The following is a 24,166-nucleotide window of genomic DNA, read 5'->3' as shown; positions in this document are numbered from 1 at the left end:
CAATCCCTTTGTTGAACACGTGATAAGCACATTCATACATAAGTTTGTATGACCCGCAATTGGCTCCCACTCGCTCAAAACGCAAACTGACTAATGGTTAGCTAGTTAACCTTAACGTTAAATTGAACCGACAACAGCCAGCTAGATTCTCATCCGCTGCCGCACACATCGCTCACCAGCTCAGGCCCTGCCTTTGAAAGACAAACACGCTCAAAGTCACAGATAGTATAATGTGGAATGCGAGGATGGCGTCACCTAGTGGACAAAATGAATAACTGCACCTCACGTGCATTATTGTTTTGTGTCGGTAATAGTTGGTAAAATACTTGGTTGTAAAGAAATTCAATTTGCAGCAATCGGACAAAATCAATAGGAGGCGTTAAGTGCCCCCAGAAATGACGAAAATGGCTGGCTTCCGGTATCTTTTGTACCATGGCTTCTTATGATTCATTTGTGGGTCTACTCACGAGAGTGTAAATTTACACTGATTTCGGGGGAAGAGTTTTAATTGTTTTAATTCCAGGGGGTGCAACCAAGTCAATTATTATGGGTCCGCCCCCCGCCCCCCGACTCAATTTTCACCAGGAGGAAAATGTCGACAAAATTGGTGAGTTTTTGAGTTTGGGAAGCCCTTGAAATTTTAAACAGCCTTTTTTTTTTTTCCTTCCTTCTCTTGGGGGACTTTTGGACTAAAAGTAAGTCGATAACAGCTTTCATGAAAGACCAAAACACCTTGAGAAATGGCCATCCATCCATTCATCCACTCATTTTCTAAAGCTAGATTTCCACGAGAAAATTGCGAATGTTCGATGGTCACAATGCTAGGAGACTTGCAGATATTTACTCGCATTGGCGCAGCAAACACGGCCGTTTAAAGCAGCAACGTCTCTCCAGAAACAAAGGTGGTTGTCACGGCAGGAGGCAGACATACTTGGATGTGTCATCAGGCCAACAGCTGGATGGGGGGCCATCTTCAATGAGGACACGGATGGGGGGGGGGGGGGGGGGGGGGGGGGGGGGTAAACAGGGACTAGTTTGCTCCCCAAAGGCACCAATTTGTCAACTGCCTCCCTGTTGGTAGTAAACAACTAGTGCACTATTTTGTTGCCTCCATCGCTTCAAGACGGGATTCATCAACAATCAATTCAAAAAATAATAATAATAAATCAACAAAGTTCTTAACCAATAATTAATCCATGACTGTCGGTATCTAAAGTATCTGTTTGTTTTTGTTATTGATGCTATTTATGTTGAGAACGAGGTTTGCATTAGTTCTCACTGTGATTTTCTGTATCAGCCCGACTGAAATAAGCCAAAACATTCAAATAAAATCTATTGAGAAATACACTCTAAAAAAAACGCACTGTTGTACACACTGTTGAGATTATTAATCAAATATAAGGTTAATGCCACATCATATTATAATGATTACAATTCATATTATTACTATTATAGTACAATATACAATATAACGTACAATTAAATAATGCTAAAAAAGTACATTTAATTTGTTAAATAAAATCTGTATTTAAAAAATATATGCAACATCGTTTATGATGAAAACTGATCATATTAAGTACATAAATATAAAATTCAACATTAAAATCTATTTACATAATATTGAACATTTAGTGGGTTGATGGATGTGACAAGTTGGACTTTTTCTGTGTTGGGGAGGGGGGCACCTCCCAAGACCCACCTCGGAGTTGCTGCGTGCCCGCGCACCGAGCGAGATTATACGGGCGGCGGCTGCGCGTGCACGAGCGAGGGCGGAATGAACTACATGGGGGGGGGGGGGCGACTTTTGGGACTGGGGAGTGGGTTCTTGTGATTACACGCACGCACGCACGAACACACGCACACACACATTCCTGGAGCTGCATCTGATTCCTGCACACTAACTTGCCACACACACACACACACACACACACACACACACAGGTAAAACCACCACAAATGCAATATAGCACGGTGTTTGTTACAAATGCAACAGTCACACTCTACAGAATACACGCACACGCACACGCACACCTCCGTGCCTGGAGGTGACGCTGCAACACGCGCACCGTGAAACACAAACACACAACTTCTGTCCACCCGCCTACACTCCCCGCTGCAGACACACAAACTTGTGTCGCCGCAGTGTTTCCACCGGGAGCATGCACGTGCACGGCGCAACTTCCACGCATTCCAGCGCGCACAATACAAATGGTGAATTGGAGCAGGCGGGATGTGCGTGTTTTTGTTTGTTTTTGTTTTTTTTGGGGGGGGGGGGGGGGGGGGGCATCCACGCACGTCCACGCACACCACGCCCCGGTCTTGCAGCACAGCCTCCACGCAAGCACTCACCTCCAAAAATACTCGCTCCCAGGCTGGAGAGGAGGAAGAGCAAGTGCCGCTGGACCATCATCATCTTCACTTCTCAAGTCAATGCTGCCTTGTCGTGACTCGGCGCTCCACGCGTGGGGAGGGGGGCGGGGTAGGGGTGGGGGGCTCACTTATCCAGACGGGGATGCGCAGACTTTACATGGATGAACTCTGACTGGTGGTGGTGGTGGTGATGATGATGGTCGAGAGGAGGAAGGAGGAGGAGGAGGAGGAGGAGGAGGAGGAGGGAGGAGGAAGAGGGGCAGCTGGTCCTCTTCTGGAGCAGGACGGCGCTGACTGCTGGTCGGCGGCGTGCACGTGCAGCCCGCGGCTCCCGTGCAGCTCCTTGATTGGATGACGGGGAGGGAGCCGAAGCCCCGCCCACTTATGGGTTAATGCAGCGGTTCTCAAACTGGGGTCCGCAACATCAGTTGCAATGAATTGTTTGCTGTTGGGGGTCAAGTTTTTCCCTGTTTTGACATTTGACAGCAATAAAAAAAAAAAATAACTAAATAAAATGGATGACTTTTCCTCAGGTGACACAAAATACACAAAAATGAAAATATCAAAAATGTTATTCTTTAGTCGGTGCTTAAAACTTTGTGTAGACTGCGGCAGTTCTGAAATTTGACCCGTGCTGTCGAATCTAAAACGCATTTTAGATTCACCAGCGTGTATAAAATCGAGGACAAGTGCACGATGCGGAGGGCGTGTCGTGCCTGGAAATCCAGTGGCATTCTTACGAACGAATCTTGAGACCGTAGGAAAAGCCAAGTCATGTACAATTGTACGTATGTGTATTTTTGTGGTGGGGGGGACAGTATTAAAATACATTTTAATAGGTGTGTTCAGCAGAGCCCTCTACCCTAATTTTTGCCCCGTGAATTCTGCCTAGCAACAAGCGGAAAATTCGATGTTACTAATCAAGACGTGCCCCGCATACAGCATTCTGTACATCTGCTCTGTACAGTTTCTCGACTCTCTTGTAAGGAATGAACCGGAAGGACAACGCCTGATGTTTCCTAGCACGCGATTGTGTGTTTGTGATTACGAGTCAGCCCAGTGTCACAGCAGCTGGTGTGTTCGTCAAAAGACTTTGTATACTGTATTCTGTGGCATCTGATCTTGACAATAGGCCCCTTTTTCCTGCGAGGAATAAACTGTAAAGACATTTCTTGGCGTTTCCAAGTCAACAATCATGAGGTGGCTGTTGGGCTGCCAGAACGTATGGATTTGCGACAGCTCGGGGCTAACATACGTTTACGATCTCGACGGTGTGAGACTGTGAGTAGCTTACGACAAACGCGTTCCTCGTGAGTCCAAAATTCAATGTTTCTTTCCTTTTCACATCGTTTTGGTAGCCACGTGAGACTTATCTGCTGTCGCAGATCTAATAAAGTGATGAGGAATTGCCCTTCAACGCCTCCTGGGATTCAATCTGTACCATCACGACCGCGGCGCTCTGCCGCCTTGAATCATAAGCGAGCGATACGATGAGCGTGTGCGCGTCTCGCTATAGTGCTGGGTTCACGGGGGTTAACTGGACCGAAAGCATTGATGGCTCCGTAGGGAGGACGCCGAGGGGCTGATTAGGTTGAAAACACTCCTGTAATGTTGCGGGTCAATGATCGGTCTTGATATCGAACCAAAAAAAAAAAATACAAATAAAAGAAAATACAAATCTCCTGGCTTTGTTCATTTTCGTCTCGGATGACTGACGGACCAGCCAACCAGCCAACCCACCACTAACTACGAACAAATAACTCACAAATAACTCAAATACAAAATATCTGGAATTTGCCATGTGATTTCTCTCTCTCTCTCTCAAGCCAACCAACGACTAAGCAACTGACCAACCAACTGGTTACAGAATAACCAACAGACTAACTAACCAACCAACCGACTAGTACAACCAAGTGGAGTTGTAAAACCGATACATAGACATGCACGTCTACTAAGAACTAGTTGAGTCACATGTCACTTTTGTAAAATGACGATGCTACTCCGTCGCTAACACTTGGACGAAGATCAGCATTTGAAATGCCGATTTTTTCGAAATGACGTTTTCGCCACATCCGGGAGACTTGAAGACCACTGCGCCGGTGCGCGCTGGCATATTTAGCAGCAAGCTATCAATCAAACTCTTCTCAAACTGCATCCCTGTAAAATAATGAGCAAGACATCATTACGGAGTACCATTGAAGAAAAAAAAGTCTGTGAAAAGGTGGCTCATCTGTGTTAGTAACAGAAACGGCGCGTAACTTGGATGCAAAATGAAGCTGTCACAACTCTTCGGCGCCGGTCACGTTTCCTCGCTCCTCCTGACCATCTGCTCTTTCTGGTGACTTCATCGTACGCTTCCTTCTCTCCCTTCTTTGAGACAAACACGCCACCCGACGCACAAAGGTAAAGCAGTGCCACTGACACCCGGATAAGGAGTCATTGATTTATGCACGTCCACAAATGGATTGAAAGTCCTACATCGAGTGGTAGAAACCATTGTAGAAATGCACTACTGTATACTGTATGTAGTTCCCTCTACTTAAGTCTGATACAGGCAATTCAGTGTTGAGTAATGTACAACGAAGTTTTCCCGTGACATCACGCACCTGCGGACATGTCTACGGCTGCCTCGTTTTGTTCAGGTGCTTAGTGAGTGTTTAAATCGATGAATTTAATTGACAGCAAACTTTTAAAAATGCTGAATTACTGCACAGTCTTTGGCTGCCGCAACAATACAGATGTGAGGGACAAAGTCTCATTTTATTGCTTTACCGGCACCAATTTTGACATCTCAACATCTTCATTTGCGCCACCTCCTGCTCTGCTTCCTGTTGTCTCTTCAGTGCCACTGTCTCGAATCCGTCCATCATGGCCGGCCTCACCACTGTCTTCTAAACTTTGCCCTTCATCCGAGCAGAGACTCTTCTGTCACATAACACACCTGACACCTTCCTCCACCCGTTCCAACCTGCTTGGACCCGTTTCTTCACTTCCTGACCACACTCACCATTGCCCTGGACGGTTGACCCCAAGTATTTCAAGTCCTCCACCCTTGCTGTCTCTTCTCCCTGTAGCCTCACTCTTCCACCACCACCCCTCTCATTCACACATATATATTCTCTCTTTCTTGGGCTAATCTTCATTCTTCTGCTTTCCAGTGCATGCCTCCATCTTTCTAACCGTTCCTCCACCTGCTCCCTGCTTTCACTGCAGATCACAATGTCATCTGCAAACATTATGGTCCACGGGGATTCCAGTCTAACCTCATCTGTCAGCCTATGCATCTCCACTGCAAACAGGAAGAGGCTCAGGGCTGATCCTGATGCAGTCCCACCTCCACCTTAAATTTGTCTGTCACACCTACAGCACACCTCACGGCTGTTCTGCTGCCCTCGTACATGTCCTGTATTATTCTAACATACTTCTCTGCCACTCCAGACCTCCGCATGCAATACCACAGTTCCGCTCTGGGTACTCTGTCATAGGCTTTCTCTAGATCTACAAAGACACAATGTAGCTCCTTCTGACCTTCTCTGTACTTTTCCATCAACATCATCAAGGCAAATAATGCATCTCTGGTACTCTTTCTTGGCATGAAACCATAGTGTTGCTCGCAAATACTCACTTCTGTCCTGAGTCACTTGCCTCTTCTACTCTCCCTTCTCTCTCATTTACCTCATTCATCAACTCCTCGAAGTATTCTTTCCATCTAGCTAGCACACTACTGGCAACAGTCAACACATTTCCATCTCTATCCTTAATCACCCTAACCTGCTGCACATCCTTGCCATCTCTATCCCTCTGTCTGGCCAGCCTGTGTAGATCCTTTTCTCCTCCTTTAGTGTCCAACCTGGCGTACATGTCATCATATGCCTCTTGTTTGGCCTTTGCCACCTCTACCTTTGCCCCGTGTCGCATCTCAATGTATTCCTTTCGCCTCTCCTCGGTCCTCTCGGTGTGCCACTTCTTCTTAGCTAACCTTTTTCCTTGTATGAAGTCTCCTTCTCTCCTTTCCTGCCAGAAGATACACCAAGTACTCTCCTGCCTGCCTCTCTGATCACCTTGGCTGCAGTGGTCCAGTCTTTCGGAAGCTCCTCCTGTCCACCGAGAGCCTGTCTCACCTCTTCCCGAAAAGCTGCGCAACACTCGTAATGTCTCAGCTTCCACCACATGGTTCTCTGCTGTGCCTTTGTCTTCCTAATCTTCCTCCCCACCACCAGAGTCATCTTACACACCACCATCCTATGCTGTCTAGCCAAACTCTCCCCTACCACAACCTTACAGTCGGTAACCTCCTTCAGATTACATCGTCTGCACAAGATGAAATCCACCTGTGTGCTTCTACCTCCGCTCTTGTAGGTCACCCTATGTTCCTGCCTCTTCTGGAAAAAAGTGTTCACTACAGCCATTTGCATCCTTTTTGCAAAGTCTACCACCATCTGTCCCTCCAAGTTCCTTTCCTGGATGCCGTACTTACCCATCACTTCTTCATCACCCCTATTTCCTTCACCAACATGTCCATTACAATCTGCACCCATCACGACTCTCTCTCTGTCTGGGATGCTCAGAACTACTTCATCTAGCTCCTTCCAGAATTCCTCTTTCACCTCTAGGTCACATCCTACCTGTGGGGCTTAGCCACTAATCACATTACACATAACACCCTCAAATTCAATTTTCAGCCTCATCACTCGATCTGATACTCTTTTCACCTCCATGACATTCTTAGCCAACTCTTCTTTTAAAATAACCCCGACTCCATTTCTCTTCCCCATCTACACCATGGTCAAATAATTTAAACCCTGCCCCTAAACTTCTAGCCTTACTCCCTTTCCACCTGGTCTCCTGGACACACAATATATCAACCTTTCTCCTCATCATCATGTCAACCAACTCCCGAGATTTTCCTGTCATAGTCCCCACATTCAGTGCTAGGCTCTGTGCTTTCCTCTTCTTTTTCTGCCGAATAACCTGCTTTCCACCTCTTCTTCTTCTTCGACTTCGACCCACAGTAGCTGAATTTCCAACGGCGCCCTGCAGGTTGACGGCGCCGGTGGCGGACGTTGTTAACCCGGGCCATGACCGATCCGATATGGAATTCTTTGGATGAACGCTCATATTTGTTTGGCAAAGTTTCCAGCCGGATGCCCTTCCTGACGCAACCCTCTGCATTTATCCGGGCCTGGGACCGGCCTACAGTTTGCACTGGCTTGTGCCCCCCATAGGGCTGCATTGGGAGGAAACCGGAGTACCCGGAGAAAAACCACGCAGGTACTGGGAGAACATGCAAACCCCACAAAGGCGGTGGCGGGATTTGAACCATAGTCCTCTGTGAGACAGATGTGCTAACCAGTCATCCACTGTGCCTTACAGCTATTCAAACCCATTAAATGAAGCAGTCTTTGTTTTATTTCTGCCTGAGCGCAAACAGTTTGGCGGTGAGAGATGTTTGGATTGTGCATGAACATTTTCAGCACTCATCATGGAGAGTGGGAAATTCATAACATAACAGATATTAAGTGATCAAGGGTGTACAGAAAAAACAAAAACACGAGTCAGTCAACCGGTAGTATTTTTATTTGAGAAAAAGTCACAATCTTAAGAGAATACAGTATTTTTGAGAGAGAAAAAAATATTTTTTGGGGAGAGAGAACACATTATTTGATTGTCGTTGAAAAGTCTCACGAGAATAAAGTTGTATGCCAAATAAAGTACAAATTTGTTGATGAAACTAAACTAAACTAGTAACTCTGACGTCCATACTTTGCGTTGATATTTTTCATGATTTGCAGCTTTATATTAAGTGTCCCGCTTGCGCGCCAAGTCGACTTGTTGTTTCTTGATTGGCGTCCACGCTCCATTGCTTTCTCCCGAGGCCGACGTCTAGCCTCCACTTTGAGCGTATTAAGACGTCAGCTGGCCTTGGCTTTTTTAGAATGACTAATGACGCCGACTCTCTTTTCAAACCGCTAAAAGACGGCCGTAAAAAAACAAACAAAAGCAGAGCGATGCAGTGCTCGTGCTGCGGTCAACACAACAACGTTTCCCATAACTTCCATTAGCAGCCTTTTATTTGATGTGTTTAAAAACAAAGTTTGCCAAAGAAGAGCAACTAGATGTTTTTTTTCAGCCCAAGTTTTGGTTTTAGAAGAACGCCGTAAAATTCTGTGATGGGAGTTCATTATGCAGCAGCAATGCATTATTCACACACGGATTCAAATTTGATCAAGGAAACATGATGACTGAGGTGCTCACAATTACAGACCTTGCTCGCATTAAAGTGAACTAAAAGTGATATCAATAAGTGATGCCATGTCAAGAAGTGTGCTTTTCAAGCAAGCAAAGCCTCCATTACAATCCGGATGATCGCTGTATGATTCTTGATCATGTGCAGGGTTGGACATACCACTAGGCAAACACAGGCAAATGCTTATTAATGCCTTATTTCCAGGGGCCCCTGAAAGTTAAATCAAAACTGATAGCTGTCCTCAAATGTGATTGTTGTAGTCCTAATGAAATATGGAAATGTTTAATCTAGGATCATTGTAAATTCTCCCCCTTCCTTCTCATGCAATGGACTATTCTGTCTTCCTACCGCGCATGTGTATACTCGATTCAGGAAGAGAATAGCAAAACTTTTTTTCTTGAACTTGAATCTCACCATATTACGACCATTCTAAAATTGAATTCTCAACAGTCGAAGTTCTCCATCGAATGAGCGCATAGCTTTAGCCACAGCCTGCATTGATAAGGCTTGGTTACCATGTAAACTGCAGTATTTGTGTTTTACAATCTACCTCTTACTAGCACAGGTGTTCCATTAGCACCATTTGCGATTAACGCCATTTGAATGTGCACCAAAACATCTGTTTTAGAGGTGAATATGCCTTTGGAGCTAATGGGTACTTCACCTCCAGGATCTATTAGTACGGGGGCACTACCTACCTGCTGGGTCTCAAGCGGCGCAGCTAATTTTAGACGACTCTATTCCTTGTGCGACTAACAAGGTGAAGCACAAAGGCCTGCATCAAAATATGCATAAGAACAGCGTGTGTGCGCGTGCGCGTGCGCGCATGTGTGCAGCGCACCGTTGAAGCATAGTTTCCATTTTTGTTTTTTTACTCAGGCAAAAATCAAAATTGATTTCAAGTCTTTGCACACTGTTTTGCCGTAAACGTACGGTATCTTAGTTTCATTGTCGACTATATATTGTCTTTGCTGTTGACATAAAACACATTGAAGACTGAATTTTCTGACATTTACCAAAAAGACCTACCACATATGTTTTTGCAAACAAAAAGTAATTGATTCTTCAATGAACATAACACATATTTATAAACAACAAAGCCATTTGAGTATTCAATGTTTTTGTAAACATCAGACAACGAATGCCTCAAAATTCACCTAACATACAAACCCCAGTGAACCTAACATAGTTTTGTAAACATCAAAGTCAATTGAAGTCTGTGAATAAACCTCACATACACCTTAACTCATTCACTGCCTTTGACGACTTTTGAAGTCAAATATCCACGTTAACTGGAAGGGCTGGCAGTGAATTAAGCTAAAGAAGAATGACAGTGAACCGAACAAACATCAACCATCAACAGCAAAGACAATTACGAGTCTTCAATTAGCCTCATGTTTTTCAATAAACAGCAAAGACAATTTAGAGTCAACAATGAACATCATATACACATTTTGTAAACATCAAAACTCATCGGAAACAGGAATTGGACTTGATGTTTACAAAATACTATTTAGGTCCATAACATTTTTTTTCCCAAAACATCTATGTTAGGTTCATTGATGACTAAATTCCCGTCATGTTTACAAGACTAAACTACTTTAGGTTCAGTAAAGACTGACTTTTCTTTAATGTTAACAAAAAAAAAAAAAAAAAAAAAAAAAAAAAACAATACCAAGTTCATTGAAGCCTCCAAATTGTTTTTGATTTTTATGAAAAAATCCACGCGTGCTTCATTGATGACTAAATTGTCTTTACAAGAAGTACATTCCCTTCACTGGAGACTAAATTGTCTTGGATTACTAAAAGACTAGAAATTGTCTTTGTTGTTAACATATGTTAGATTTAGTGAAGGCTCTAAATAGTCTTAGTTGTTTTGAGATTTTTGATTGATTCCACCAAACGAAATGTCAACAATCCCTTGAATCAAAATGAATTCCCGACGTTCGTTAAGATGCTATTTTGTCTTTCGGCAATGCACGAACCTTAATCTCGTAGGGCTGAGTGTAGGTTACTGTATGACCACATTTGTTTGTAAGTTCGAAAAATACATGGTATTCACCTTGTGACAGCCGCACACACGCTGTCCCGTTCGCTCTTCTGGAGGCCGGCGTGCCAAAGAGGATTTTCTTGCGCACCTCTTGAGCAACTTCCCATTCAGAAAAAAAACATTTTTCTTCATTACCTCGCTCATCATGCAGAGATCGGGATCTCAGGCGCAGGGTTCATTTCAACATGATTTGCATGATTTCAATGCTGTCGTAAGGCTTCTGCTTGGCTAAAATGATTACGTTCGGGGTCACACTGTATCGCCTACAATGGTTGGCATTTATTGACAGGTTGAAAATGCATTTTTGACGTGGACTGACAGCGAAAAATGAACCACTGTACATGTGACTCACGTGTTGAACGAGTCACATATGATACGAGCGAGAGTCACGAGAGGGCACGTGTGACTTATCCCTTCCAGCATTTCATCTTCTTTAAGAGATTCATGTAAGCACCCCGACCGCTTTGTCTAATGTCTCTCATGTCACGAGCCGACTCCTCGCTCGCGTCGGCCTCGGCCTCCCTTTCCGGAGACTCCTCCATCCTTGAAATTGAAGACTGGAAGTGAACTTATCACCTCTCATTAGCATCATCCGCCGTCTCACACGGCGTTAACCTTTTCACTTAGCGGCGTTCACGCGGAGGCTCACTTTCATATGAATTATGACTCGTAATATTTCAGCACACTGATCCCTGACATCCAATTTGATCCCGCCAAGAAGGAAGCTGCCTGTATTGTGTCTGCACCCGACCTAGTGGACCAAATTCAATTAACATACGTTTCCATTTGGAGTTGGACCAGAAGATGAGCTGCTTGACTTTTAGATGAAGTCAGTGAGGGTGTCAAACATCTCACGAGTGACATTTGCCCGCCACATTGGGTAAATAAGTCGTGTTCTTTGTGCTCATTCAACTTCAATACGTCAACCATCGGCGTGATGTATTGTCGTTTACTTTTTCGCCTCTTGCTTATTTACCCATTGTTGTTTCCTTGCGAGGAAATTGCTCATTTGTCTGTGAATGACAAAAACTTAGGAGGGGAGCACTGCTCACATGTTTTTAAGGTGACAAAACCAAAGTCTTAACAACAGGTCTGTGGTGCCTTGGGATAGGAGTTTAAAACTTTCTGTGACAACACTCGTGACTCTAAACACTCGTGACTCTAAATCATCTTTCCCCATTGAAATGACTGGACAGTCCATTCATCCGTTCAAGTCAAAACTCACTATGTAGCACTCAAAACAATTAACTTTGTAAAATATATAGTAATAAATTCACTCAATAGATTGTGAAAGAATTACCCAGTTTGTGCATCATGATAAATTCATGGTGACTTCTTTTGGTGTGTGCTTCTTGGTTACCAGAAGGCAGTATAATAGTTACGAAGACACCAACGAAAACCACTTTCACAACTACAGTGAGTGACTCAGTAAACTGCAGTAATATTAGTCCTTTTTATTACTGTATTCTCTGATTATGTGTGTTGATGCACCATTTGTGTTGAAATAGCCATTGTTTAAACGGTTCTAAGATATACACCAAAGCTATTCGTTCGCCCATCTACGGTGTTTTGCATTGTTTGTTAGCATTCAACTCGTGGACGTTGGGATCAGGCATAGCTATGTGGTTGTTTTAAGTACGCAACATGTAATTCTCTTGTTTTATGTTTAGGTTGACAGTAAGCTTCAACGGAGTGGAATTAAACAGCTTGAAGGCTGTTTTTTTCGTTTTGTTTTGTTCACTATCTGCCAAAATCCTGCTTGTTGTGAAGTGAGTTGAGTGGCACCATACAGCGTTCGTATCTCACATTTTTGCTCGCAAGTCAAAGCAAAGAATCGTCTGAAAGACGGCTTGTTTCTTGAAACACTTGTAAGCTGGGTCACCCGTATCTCAAGGCAACCGACTAAGATGGCGTCAAATACTCATATAAATTGGCCTGAGCACAAAACCAGTGAATACGTGACTTTTTCACTCCAAATAATGGAGAATAGGTTTCCCCCCAAAAATGAGCTAATAGGTGAATTCGCAAATGCTGAATTAGGAAAATGCGAGGGTGCACTGTATATGTATTGCAGTGGCTTGAAACTTCATTGAATTCACTTCTGTAGGGGGAAACCCTGGAGGAAGAAACCAATTGTCCCTAACTGCTGCTTTAACCATGAATTTAATAAGCACTACGATGGGGTGTTTTCACAAAGTGTTCCAGGAAGTAAAACATCCATCGAGAAACGTTCCAAGCAGGTACCGCTGATTATTCCATTTGATCAGTGAATAATAATTCAGCCGCTGCTCTTTTTTTTTTTTTTGCACCTTTAAGCTTTAGTATTTGCCGACTCTATCTGCTTAATCCACCAGCGCTTAATATCCATCACTTTTTTTTTTTTTTTTGCCTGGGAGGTGTTTCGTGAAGCTTGACACACCAGGAAGCAAATCTCAGGCTGGGTTACACTTAAAGTGCTGTGATGAATAATTACATGTATTGAAGCGGTAATTGCATTTTTTCGTCTTCATCTTTATTAACGTGCGCTCCATCAACGGAGACCGGATGACGCATGCGTTTGCGTAAGGCTTCTTTCAAAGCGGCGGCATTTCCATGACAACCCAGATCGGATTCTGCATCAAAACTTGGATCTTTGTTTGCGGGATGTGAAGTGAACACTCAGAATCCAAACATGTTGTTCTCCAGTTCGGCTTTCCAGACACTAGCTCAACGCTTCGAGATGAATAAATTACTCGATGAGCGGCGTCTCGAGGGGGACAGAAACACATTTTTCTGGGGTGAAACTTGGGTGAACGCGAGCAGAGAGGGGGAGAATATTTGATTCAAATGCCCGAGTGCCAACATGGAGTCTGTTTTGAATGGTCTTGTAGGCTGTATTATGCAACATCGGTTCATATTTGGACGTTGGCAGGGCCGTCAACTTGACGTGCCAGGCAACAACCCCATCCAGAAAAATAAAAATACAAATCCTAAGCAGGCCATAAAAACAACTGGAACCTGAAGTACTGCTGCATCCTATAGCTATACTGTATTTTCTATGTTACTATAATAAACATATTCTATGGCATTCACAATGAAACTAGCACCGAGCAGTAAAGTGCTACAATGACTTGGATATTTTCAAACAAAATAAGATATAAAAAGGTGTTGTTACTTGGCAGTGCACAACACATGTGACATCTATTGACATAACCTTCGGGGGCAGACGTTGCGTGTGTGTTTTGTACTCCAAACAGATGGTTCCTGCCTTCCGATGACACTCGCTTTGTGATGACCCACAGTGGTCCAAAAACTTTTGATCGGCGACAAGGACAACGCTTTCAAGAGCAGCAATATTCCTTCATTTTAGAGAGATTTCATCTACCCGATTGCCTTACCACTACAACCGACTCCATTTAGTGAGCTGTGTCACTTATGCGAGGTAAAGCCAATCAAGCCCAGGGACATCAGCAGTGCGAGGGATGAACGCGGAAAGAAATGACTCCATGGAAACATAGTTCACTTTTTTCGACTCAATTTTAAACAATTCCCATGTGTCTTACTAAGATGCTTGTCAAATACTTTAAAATACCACGCAGAGTTTCCTATATGGATTTGTTTTCATGCTGGTTCGTCGAAATATATTTTTTAAGTGACACTGGTTTGTGGCACACACACACACACAAAAGAGTTTGGGGACCGCTGCACTGTTTTGAAAAAATATCAATGACGTCATCGATTAATCGACTTTGACTTGACTTTCATCACATTGTAGTCAACTACAAAAAAAAAAAAGTCTTATATTGTTCAACCCCTACTTTCTAAGATTCCTTTTCTAATCCGGTACATGCGCAACCTACTTCCACATTCGGCAACACGGGTTAAAGCACTTCCTCCTCGATCGGGTGAATGAGGAAGGGGACCATTTCAAAGCACCCATTGTCATCAATTCTAGTTATGCTCGTTAGCATCGCATGCACTTCCGACATTTGAATAAAATTCTATAATTTATTTTTAAGCAATAAAAAAGTTGGATTAAAAGAAAATATAGCACAGCGCATGCTTTTTTGTTTTTGTCTCACGTCTTCTCCTCCTCATTGTAAACAAAGCCAAGGCTTTCTGACTTGTACCAGTAACAAAGTTACGTCTAAACCAGCAGGTACAGGCACCAGGCTACTTCCTGTTCAGTTGCTTAGCAACCAGCTCAAATTTGGGCAAGCTTGCGCCGTGCCGCCGTCATCCCTGCGCCGTCCTGCACCCTACCCCGCGGCGGGCGGCATGAACCCTAACGCAGTGTGTAAGCGCCTTAACACTGAGGAATTGAGCGATTTTTAGCACAGGCCTGTGGGCTGTGGGCAATTCATGTGGTCCTCAGGGGCGACTTTGGCGCCTGCGGGTAGATGAACCAACATGCATGTTTTTGGAATGTGGGACAAGCATGAATACTTGGGGGGGGGGGGGGGGCACGCAAGCACTAAGCAGATTCGAACCCAGAACCTCTGAACTGTGAGGTAGACATGCAAACCACTTTTCACCATGCCGCCAGAAACAATTCACACAGTGAAAATGAAAAAATATATTCTGGGGTTTTACGGCTAGAGAACCTGCTGAAATATATTTCACATTCATAAATATTGATAGTTGATGGATTAAAAATATCAATATGGCTCATGTACCTCTGACGTGCAAGTGCCAGACATGTCCGCTTTGCAGGCGTCACAGTCGCACTCGGCTGTGTTCGATCCAACTCGGCTCCTCCCGGAGCTAAACACAGCCCGGTGCCGTGATAGGAGGACGGACTCGGGCACACTTCCAGCCACCGCCAGTCCCACAAAAGTCACCCACCAAGTACATTCCTGCTCTTTGTTCACACACAGTGAGGGAGGGAAAGCACAGGGCTCGGTGCTCGATTGCTTCAGTCTCGAGTTGGAAACCATGGCGGATCGGGAGGATAATGTTACCATTCCTAAATTCGACACTCTCCTCCAAATGGACCCGTACCTTAAACCCTACGCGAAGGACTTCAAGCGGAGGTAAATGCTTCCCAAATGGCGCTTTGGATTACAACTAAATTAAATAAATAACAGCGCCGAATGTCACTCGCTAAGGTCAGTGCGTTGCTCTACTGTGTACCTTTGGACCCCATAATAAATACACAACCACAAGCTAAAAAAGCCAAGTTTGCAACAGCTCAGTAACCCCGTGTTTACGTGTAATCTTTTAATGACGTTGTTCACATTGGAAGACCTCAAACTACAACATTTTGAAGACAGTACTGGCCTTGCGTGACGAGGGGAACGCGACACAGAATTACTCGCAAACTCGCGCTATTTTGAGAGTTGGGAGTTCTGAGCATGCGCGATATAGTCGGTCCTAACTGGTGACGTCGCAATGATGTCATCAAAGAGCGCCCGGCTCAGGGGTTCTTGTCCTTCACTGTTGTTGTCCAGAACATAAAAATACTATAGAGACTAGATGGGAGTCAGTCATTAACGTCCAACTCAACTTTATTCAAAGAGTTGAGTACTTTCGAAAAAAACAACTGCAGTTGATACAATATGCAATACAGAAAACCAAACATAAAACAAATAACAATAATAATAGACTAATTGGAACAGCAACAACAATAATTAAATAAAATATTCCTTTTACTATTAACAGTTCCGACTAGATATAGTCAGGCTCGCCTCTACACACGGCTTGGGCTCGCTTCCACTCTCGTGTTGCCCACGGTGAGAGGCGCCGAGCAGGTGTGGCTATACTTATTGCCACTCGGCTTGGCGCCTGTACGTTGTTTCACCCCGGTGGACGAGAGCGTAGCCTCCCTCCGCTTTCGGGTGGGGGGACGGGTCCTGACTGTTGTTTGTGCCTATGCACCAAACAGCAGTTCAGAGTACCCACCCTTTTTGGAGTCCTTAGAGGGGGTGATGAAGAGCGCTCCCGCTGGGGATTCCATCGTTCTGCTGGGGGACTTCAATGCTCACGTGGGCAATGTCAGTGAGACCTGGAAGGGCGTGAGTGGGAGGAACGGCCCCCCCCCCGATCAGAAACCAAGCGGTGTTCTGCTATTGGACTTCTGTGCTCATCACGGATTGTCCATAACGAACACCACGTTCAAGCATAAGGTTGTCCACATGTGCACTTGGCACCAGGACACCGTTCGATGATCGACTTTGTGGTCGTGTCATCGGACTTGCGGCCTCATTTCTTGGACACTCGGGTGAAGAGAGGGGCGGAGCTGTCAACTGATCACCACCTGATGGTGAGTTGGTTTCTGTTCCACAAGCACCCTATTGGTGGTCTCAAGGTCTATCAAGTTATTGTTAGATTCCCCAGAGGAGGGAAAGAAGAGCCATATTCTCCCTTCACGTTGTGTTCAGGAGGCCCAGAGTTTTATTCCTCTTATTTCTCCATATACACATTGCTTGAAGTTTTTAGTAGATGAGCGAGAGGAACATGAATGAAGTCTCCACTGACCTGCATGATGGAGCCAGAAGACTGAAATTGTAATCTCAGGATTGTGGCGTGTATGACGTCACTGGCGTTGGCTGCAGCTGATGGTTGAATGAAAACAAATTCAGTCAAACATGAGTTTTGTTACACAGTCCACATGTTGTGTGAAGTTATTTGTAGATGAGAGGGAGGAGGATCATTGAAATCTCCACTCCGCAGTATGAGGGCATCGGGGTGCTGAATTTGAAATCTCGGTATGGGGCAGTAATGTGTATAGTATATTGGTAGTGTGTATGATGTCACTTGCGTTGGCTGCAGTTGATGGTTGAATGTAAACAAATAGAGTGGAACCTTGTTTTTTTTGGAATTAAGCTGTTCAAAAATGTACAAAAGCCAAAGCAATATTGTTCTATCAACCCCCAACCCTTTTTAAAAAAAAAAAAAAATCAAAAACATACAGTCATCATTGAATCCAAATGTAATCATTTTCGTGGCTCCCTCTATGTTATTTGCTTCATGAGGTGGCATATGCACTCAGCATGATTGCATACTGGTGGGCTGCTGCCAGGTTTGTGTCCACTATACACAAAAAACACCCTTTCTTTAAAAAAACAAAACAAAACAAATGCCACATTAGCATGAAAATGCTGATTTTCTAATGTAAAAAGGAAAGACTTCTCAAGTCATGTAGTTCAGGTCTAAATCAGAATCAGAATCAGAATCATCTTTATTTGCCAAGTATGTCCAAAACAAGTCTCATAAAGTCAAGTCTCATAAATACCAGTCTTTCTGAAGTTTTAGCCAGGCCAGTCTGCAGTCCCAAAATTAGCGACTTAAGTCTGAATCAAGTGACTTGAGTCCTCCACCTCTGCTACAGATAGAAAGAAAGAAAGATAGATTGATGGATAATTAGCTCGATAGATAGACTAAATCATGTCAAACAGGTGCATTATTGTACTTCAAGAGCATTTGTGACTTACATATGCATTTGATTTTTATATAACAGTACTTTCTGAAATACGTCGCTGAAAACTGGCGTGAGTTGGCCTGAAATGCAATAAAATGTCACTTTACTGTGCTGAAGTGCTGTAAGATTGTCCTGTACAGATCCCATTTGGATTTTGATTGCAATACAATTATTGATGCCTTTTTTCGCACACTAAAAGGAGCACGCAAATGCACACTCAGTGGGCACCCCACTCAAACATTTGAAAAAACAGTGTGTGCATTTAAGAAATGGCCATTCAGTGAAGTCAACTTTTTTTTTTTTTTTTTTTTTTTTTTTTTTTTTTTTTTATATGTGCTGCGGCATGACCTTAAAGTACCTGAAAGAGTTGCTCGAATGTTCTCTGGTTGTTGTGCAATGTGACCACAGAGCTGAACCGTAGTACATTGGTCTGAATCTGACGACTTGCCGCAATACCATAGAGGGAAGTACTGAGTGACATCGGTGGTTGTGTATAACGACACAGTGTTGATTTAGTCATGCTTTTTTTTTGTTTTGTTGTTTTTTTGTTTTTGTTTTTGAGCAGCCAGGAGAGACGCTCGTATTGCTTTCCTATCTCAGCACAACATTTGTTTTTGTGAAATAGTTCTTAGTAGTCATGTCACATTTTTCCGGTTTTCCATTACTGGTACTCTTTTGTGGTGGCATCAGACAAAAAAAGCAAAACAGACTTGTGGAGGTAATCCTTTAGTTGCGCAGTAGTATTGCATGATTCACTGTGATATATTGTCATTTTGCCTGACTTGTTGACATTCTTTGGTTTCCCAATTGTACGATCTGTGGGGCATTTGAATTTTGGGGTTTCACTATTGAGGGAGGTCCTCTCGAAGTTACGAACAATGACCCTAGCCGTAACTGAAACTCTTAACGGTCTAACCCCAAACTCATACTGTTATATAATAATAATACTTTTTAATCTCCTCACCCACAGGGATTTTTTTTAAGGAAATAGGGAGAAAAAAAACCTCAACCTTGGTGAATATCTGGCGGCGCAACCCTAATCACAATAAGTTTATGTCACCGTTTTCAGTTCAAGTTAGCAGTAGTCACTTGCTTGACTTGACACCCGGAAAAACCCTGGCCATTGTTATCCAAAGATTATGAAAAGGTCTATATTTCATCTAATTCATTTCCAACTACCCCTACCTGCTGAGCCTTTAATTCAAAACATTATTTACTTAGCTGTCTCCACTATTAACAAATTGCACATATGAAAACCCTGCATGGAACAAGACCTCATAACTCCATTCAGTGGTCACATGACTATTATTATTATTAATATCCATTTTCATGAAGGTCTGCTTTGTAATATGGCAGGTCAGGGACCGCCCGCTTTGTGTTTACAGCCCGCGTGCCAGGCTCCAACCTTGCGTTGAGAAAAGAAGTGTCAGTTCCATCACACGCCCAGCTTGGGATTGCCAGGCTTCAGCGAGCCCGAGACGTGCGCCTCAAACACGAGCCCCCGCTGATGTAGCACAAATAATTGCTCCCCACTGTGATGTGTTGGATTGATAGTTGCTCGTCTGCCGCATAGGTTCTTCTGTGTGCTCTACGCAAATATATGTCACAGTTACCGTATAACAATATTTGATATCTCAGCATGAGGCAAATGTTGAATAGTCTTCTTTAGTGTTGACCAATTTTACATTTTTCCTCAAAGGCCTCATAAAATAACAACTTGTTTACTTAAAGGTTTGAACAGATTGGGAGGGTTTGTCATGACCAGGATGAGAAAGTGATTCACATTTGCTTTGCCAAGATTGGGATTAGTAAGTCATTTTCCTTTAGATCTGTTTATCTTGCAAGTAAAACTCAATGAAATTTGGGTTTTTCACTTTTGAGCAGTGAAATCCAAGTATTTTCCTGCTTCAAATTATATTACAAATATTAAAAATATATTTTTGTATTATTTCAAAACGACAACATAGGGAACAATATTTTGGGAAATTTCTCATGCATAACATTTTCCACAATTTATAGGAAAGCCATATTTGCAGAATTAATTAAATAACATTTTGCCAGTTAAATCTTACCTGAAATGCCTGACAACAACATCCATCCATCCATTTTCTTTATCGCTTATCCTCAGTAGGGCTGCTGGAGCCTATCCCAGCTATCTTTGGGCGGGAGGCGGGGTACCCCCCGAACCGGTCCCCAGCCAATCGCAGGGCACATAGAAACAAACAACCATTCGCGCTCACATTCACACCTACGGGCAATTTAGAGTCTTCAATCAACCTACCACGCATGTTTTTGGGATGTGGGAGCAAACCGGAGTGCCCGGAGAAAACCCACCCAGGCACGGGGGGAACATGCAAAGTCCACACAGGTGGGGCCGGGATTTGAACCACGGTTCCCAGAACTGTGAGGCGGATGTGCTAACCAGTCGATCACCGTGCCGGCCTGACAACAACAAAGGAAAAAAAAAATCAATTTGTGCAAATTCAAATAAACAGCAACAAAAAGCTCCTCAAGTGTCACGTGTATTTCCACCCTTAACTCAATACTTCTTTGTACTTACCAAGGTTACTTACCTACTTAGTTAGTCACTTTACTTACCTACTTACTTTCAGTACTGACTTATACTACTGAATTACTTACAGTACTGACTTACTTCCATACCAGTGAGAGTTTTCCATTTTGATCCTGGTTCAATAAAATGTAATTATCCAGAGTTAATTCATGATTTAACAAGGGGGGCAATACCTCCTAATAAATAAATCATAGCGTTTCTTTTGGCTGCACTGCTTCCAGTACACTGGTGAGTATGATGTGTTTTATTTTAATGTTTACTGTTTTGGGCATGTTATTAGATAAATATTGTTTCTGAACCGGTCCAGATTATTTACGAGGCAATGTTGCTTGGTGTTACGTTGCGTTTTTACTCAGTATTGATGGGTTCTACAAGTGCATAGTGATAGTGGTGGTATTAAGAGGTGTATTAACTCGGGGGAGTCCCCACTGATGGCCCAGGTACCCCCCAATGTACAGCCAAACAGTAGTTGTGCTTTTGTACAAAAATGCATTTGTAATTTTTTTACACGAAAAGGCGCTGCTGGTGAAGGTTCTCGAGAAGCCCCTCCCCCCCAGGCGTTCTGTGGCTGGCAGTCATCATCACATAGGAAGTATTATCTCTAGCTTTGGCATCACGCTGAGTCTTCTCGCCCCCGCGGCAGCAAGCCAAGAATCGAGCTGGTTTATCAGAAAAAGACCTTTGACCGCACAGACGGACCCTTCAGATTTCAGCAGCGTGTCATGGCCGAGGGCTACGCACGTCTGTTGAACTTTGCCCCGCGCCAACTTCAGCCAGCCGGCCGGCGTGAGCCCGCCGGCCCTCGGGGCCGTATTTCATCAGAATGCTCGCAGCCGCGTTGATGATTGCGAGAAGCAGCATCAACGCTGCGCGCAGGTTACAGCCCTGCCGCGCCTTGCTCTGTTGACACGCTTCATTATTTACCCGTCTGCTTGCACAAGGCGGCAGGAAATCTCACAGCTCGCGGCGCCGTGAAGCTCTCAAATTGGAGCCAACGAAAAGGAGCGCGGGGATGTCTCGAATGCTGCCGATTAATGGCGGAGTTCTGCGCGATTCCGAAATGATGTTGGTCATGCAGAGCGAGACTGACATTGATGCAATGACTTGAGCCGAACTACTGGAACTTACAATTTAATATGATTAGCTGCGGGCTGCGGCTGAATCGTAGCCCCCACCAGTCAAGCGCTCTGCCGAAGTCCAGCTCTCCATTTAGCCTCATTAATGTACTTAGCCGTAAGGCGACATTAACCACCACGTTGCCGCCGGCCTCGAAGCGTGTCTGGGGATGACTAGTCGCCGTCGGTGTTTCTTCGGGTGGTCTAGACTCTACAGTTAACATCAGTCACACGCAAAACGAAACACGACTTGTCTTTCCATCTGCGTCAGACGAGGTCGCAGATTTTAACAGCCCCGCTGGGAGAGTCTGTGAAGGCGGGTCGTAAATTTGACAGAAGATTATCAGCTGGGATTGGAAGATAGTAGTTTTAATTTAAACCTCTCCCAGTCTTCACAAGCATCACGGATCAGATATCAATGGGGTTCTTACTCCGATGTTGAAGAATTTTTCAAGGAGACAGGAACCAAACCCTGGTAGAAATAGAGAAAACCTCGAGTATTTGAATCCAACTATTTAAAATAATAATAATAATAATAATAATTTGTCTATATTTGCAGTTTTGACTGCAAATATACCTCAGGCTATGATCCCCACTAAACTAATCTCACAGCATTATCCTTAAAAATGTACATGTGGACACGCTGCGTAACTTCCACTAACAACCCAGGCTAAACTTGGCTCCTCCCCGACATACAAAACTTGACTCTCAGTCACTTCAACAAATTTCCCTGACACCAATTACTACACTTCTTTCCTATGCAGACAGGGCTTTGGCTGCATCTAGTGGTGTGTTCGGGTGTTTTAGAAAGAGCACAAAAATGTGAATGGGTGAGTTGTTTTTTTTCCAGTGACTTGCTGATGGTAGGTTCCAAAGCAAAGAAATGTGAACAGGTGAATTTGTCAATAGTGAACTGCAAATATGCGGGGAATTATTGTATTCTACTTTTTTTCCCCACAATTTAAAACAAATCTCAACATTACGCTTTTCAACTTGTTAATGTGTATGCGGAGCATCCAGTAGACAGATCACCAAACACACAAACGTACACAAATAACAGACATTTTTTTTCTTGCAATATATCAATTATAGCACAATTGCCATATCCATGGCAAAATATTACAAGTTACTCTGCGATTCCATACCAAGAATTCAAAATAGATTTCTATTCTGTCTGATCTTTCTTACTATACACTCAATGGAGACTTTATTTGATTGACGAGCTCACAAATTTTGCCTTTGTGCTCATTTTTGATTGACACCGTCAAAGAGACATGATTGTAATTATATGAAGTGTCTGTGAATATGTGGTACTACTATTATTATTATTATTATTGGTAGGGAAGGGGCTGGGGCTAAACGAAAGATCAAACGAAATGTGATGGTTTTGGATCAAGACAGAGAAGCAAAAGTAATTTTAGTTCTAACAGTGACTCACCTTCATTACAAATTCATGCCCGGTGCAAGGTAAAGAAGAAAAAAACTATTATATTTGGTTAAATAGTCATTCTCTGTTCTTTGCATCACGATGAGGAAACATTTCATTGCAGCTAATAGAAAAAAAATACAAAATTATAAATGCAGAAGACGTCGGCACGGTGATTGACTGGTTAGCACATATGCCTCACAGTTCTGAGGACCGGGTTCAAGTCCCGGCCCCGCCTGTGTGGACTTTGCATGTTCTCCCCGTGCCTGGGTGGGTTTTCGCCGGGCACTCCGGTTTCCTCCCGCATCCCAAAAACATGCGTGGTAGGTTGATTGAAGACTCTAAATTGCCCGTCAGTGTGAATGTGAGCGCGAATGGTTGTTTGTTTCTATGTGCCCTGCGATTGGCTGGCGACTAGTTCATGGTGTACCCCGCCTCCCGCCCGAAGATGGCTGGGATAGGCTCCAGCAGCCCGCGACCCGAGTGAGGATAAACGGTAAGGAAAATGGATGACTGGATGAAACACAGAAGACCTTATAAAATGTTGTCTCCGTTTTCCAGTTGGTTAAAGCATTGTTTCTATATTAACATTGAGTCTGTTAATGCCCTCATGAGAATCCTCTCCTTCTGCTCTTTGAGATTTGCGGTTGGACTTTAAAAAGTCATTTTTTTTTTTGTGTGTGTCTTTTTTGTTACTCCGCAAGCAGCTGCTGAGAAATGTTCCATGAGCTGATCATGCTGTCGCCCAAGGGCATTGAAGGAGGCCAGTGGAAAGCTTGGCATGGACGCTACAGGGAAGCAAGTGCACTTAACTCAGCTGGCTGAAAGAGGCTTTCTGTACCGGGGAGGGGGGGGGGACTGATATGGACACCAGCTGGCTGCAGGAATCTAAGTGAGATCAATTACAAAGTAGTCAGCGTATCTTTTCTGAAAGGTGAAAAGACAGAGGTTCAGGATGGAACCAGGCCAAGTTGCATCGAAGAGATT

The 24,166-nt window shown here is 43.8% G+C and overlaps 2 protein-coding genes across 6 annotated transcripts in view; one reads left to right on the top strand and one right to left on the bottom strand.

Moving 5' to 3' along the window:
- cadm2b (cell adhesion molecule 2b) overlaps positions 1–20,336 on the bottom strand; it is a 128,832-nt gene extending 108,496 nt beyond the window's left edge. For 2 of the 5 annotated variants that reach the window (XR_009789623.1, XM_061781010.1), the window contains exon 1: positions 2,350–2,942. Coding sequence is in view for 2 of the 5 variants with exons in the window: in XM_061781010.1 (XP_061636994.1) it covers positions 2,350–2,413 (64 nt within the window). In the remaining 3 variants the exon portion in view is untranslated. Of the gene's footprint in view, positions 1–2,349; positions 2,943–17,123; positions 17,201–17,880; positions 20,100–20,138 lie in introns of those variants that run through there. The other 3 variants (XM_061781014.1, XM_061781015.1, XM_061781013.1) reach the window with 3 other exon arrangements.
- gbe1b (glucan (1,4-alpha-), branching enzyme 1b) overlaps positions 15,490–24,166 on the top strand; it is a 63,785-nt gene continuing 55,108 nt past the window's right edge. The window contains exon 1 of the mRNA XM_061780990.1: positions 15,490–15,679. Coding sequence (XP_061636974.1) covers positions 15,582–15,679 — 98 coding nt within the window. The 5' untranslated portion in view covers positions 15,490–15,581. The remainder of the gene's footprint in view (positions 15,680–24,166) is intronic.

This window comes from Phyllopteryx taeniolatus, chromosome 8 (genome assembly GCF_024500385.1).
Source record: "Phyllopteryx taeniolatus isolate TA_2022b chromosome 8, UOR_Ptae_1.2, whole genome shotgun sequence".
In the NCBI taxonomy this organism is placed as follows: Eukaryota; Metazoa; Chordata; class Actinopteri; order Syngnathiformes; family Syngnathidae; genus Phyllopteryx; species Phyllopteryx taeniolatus.
The sequence above is the reverse complement of the archived record's forward strand: the minus strand, read 5'-3'. Positions and strand labels throughout refer to the sequence as shown.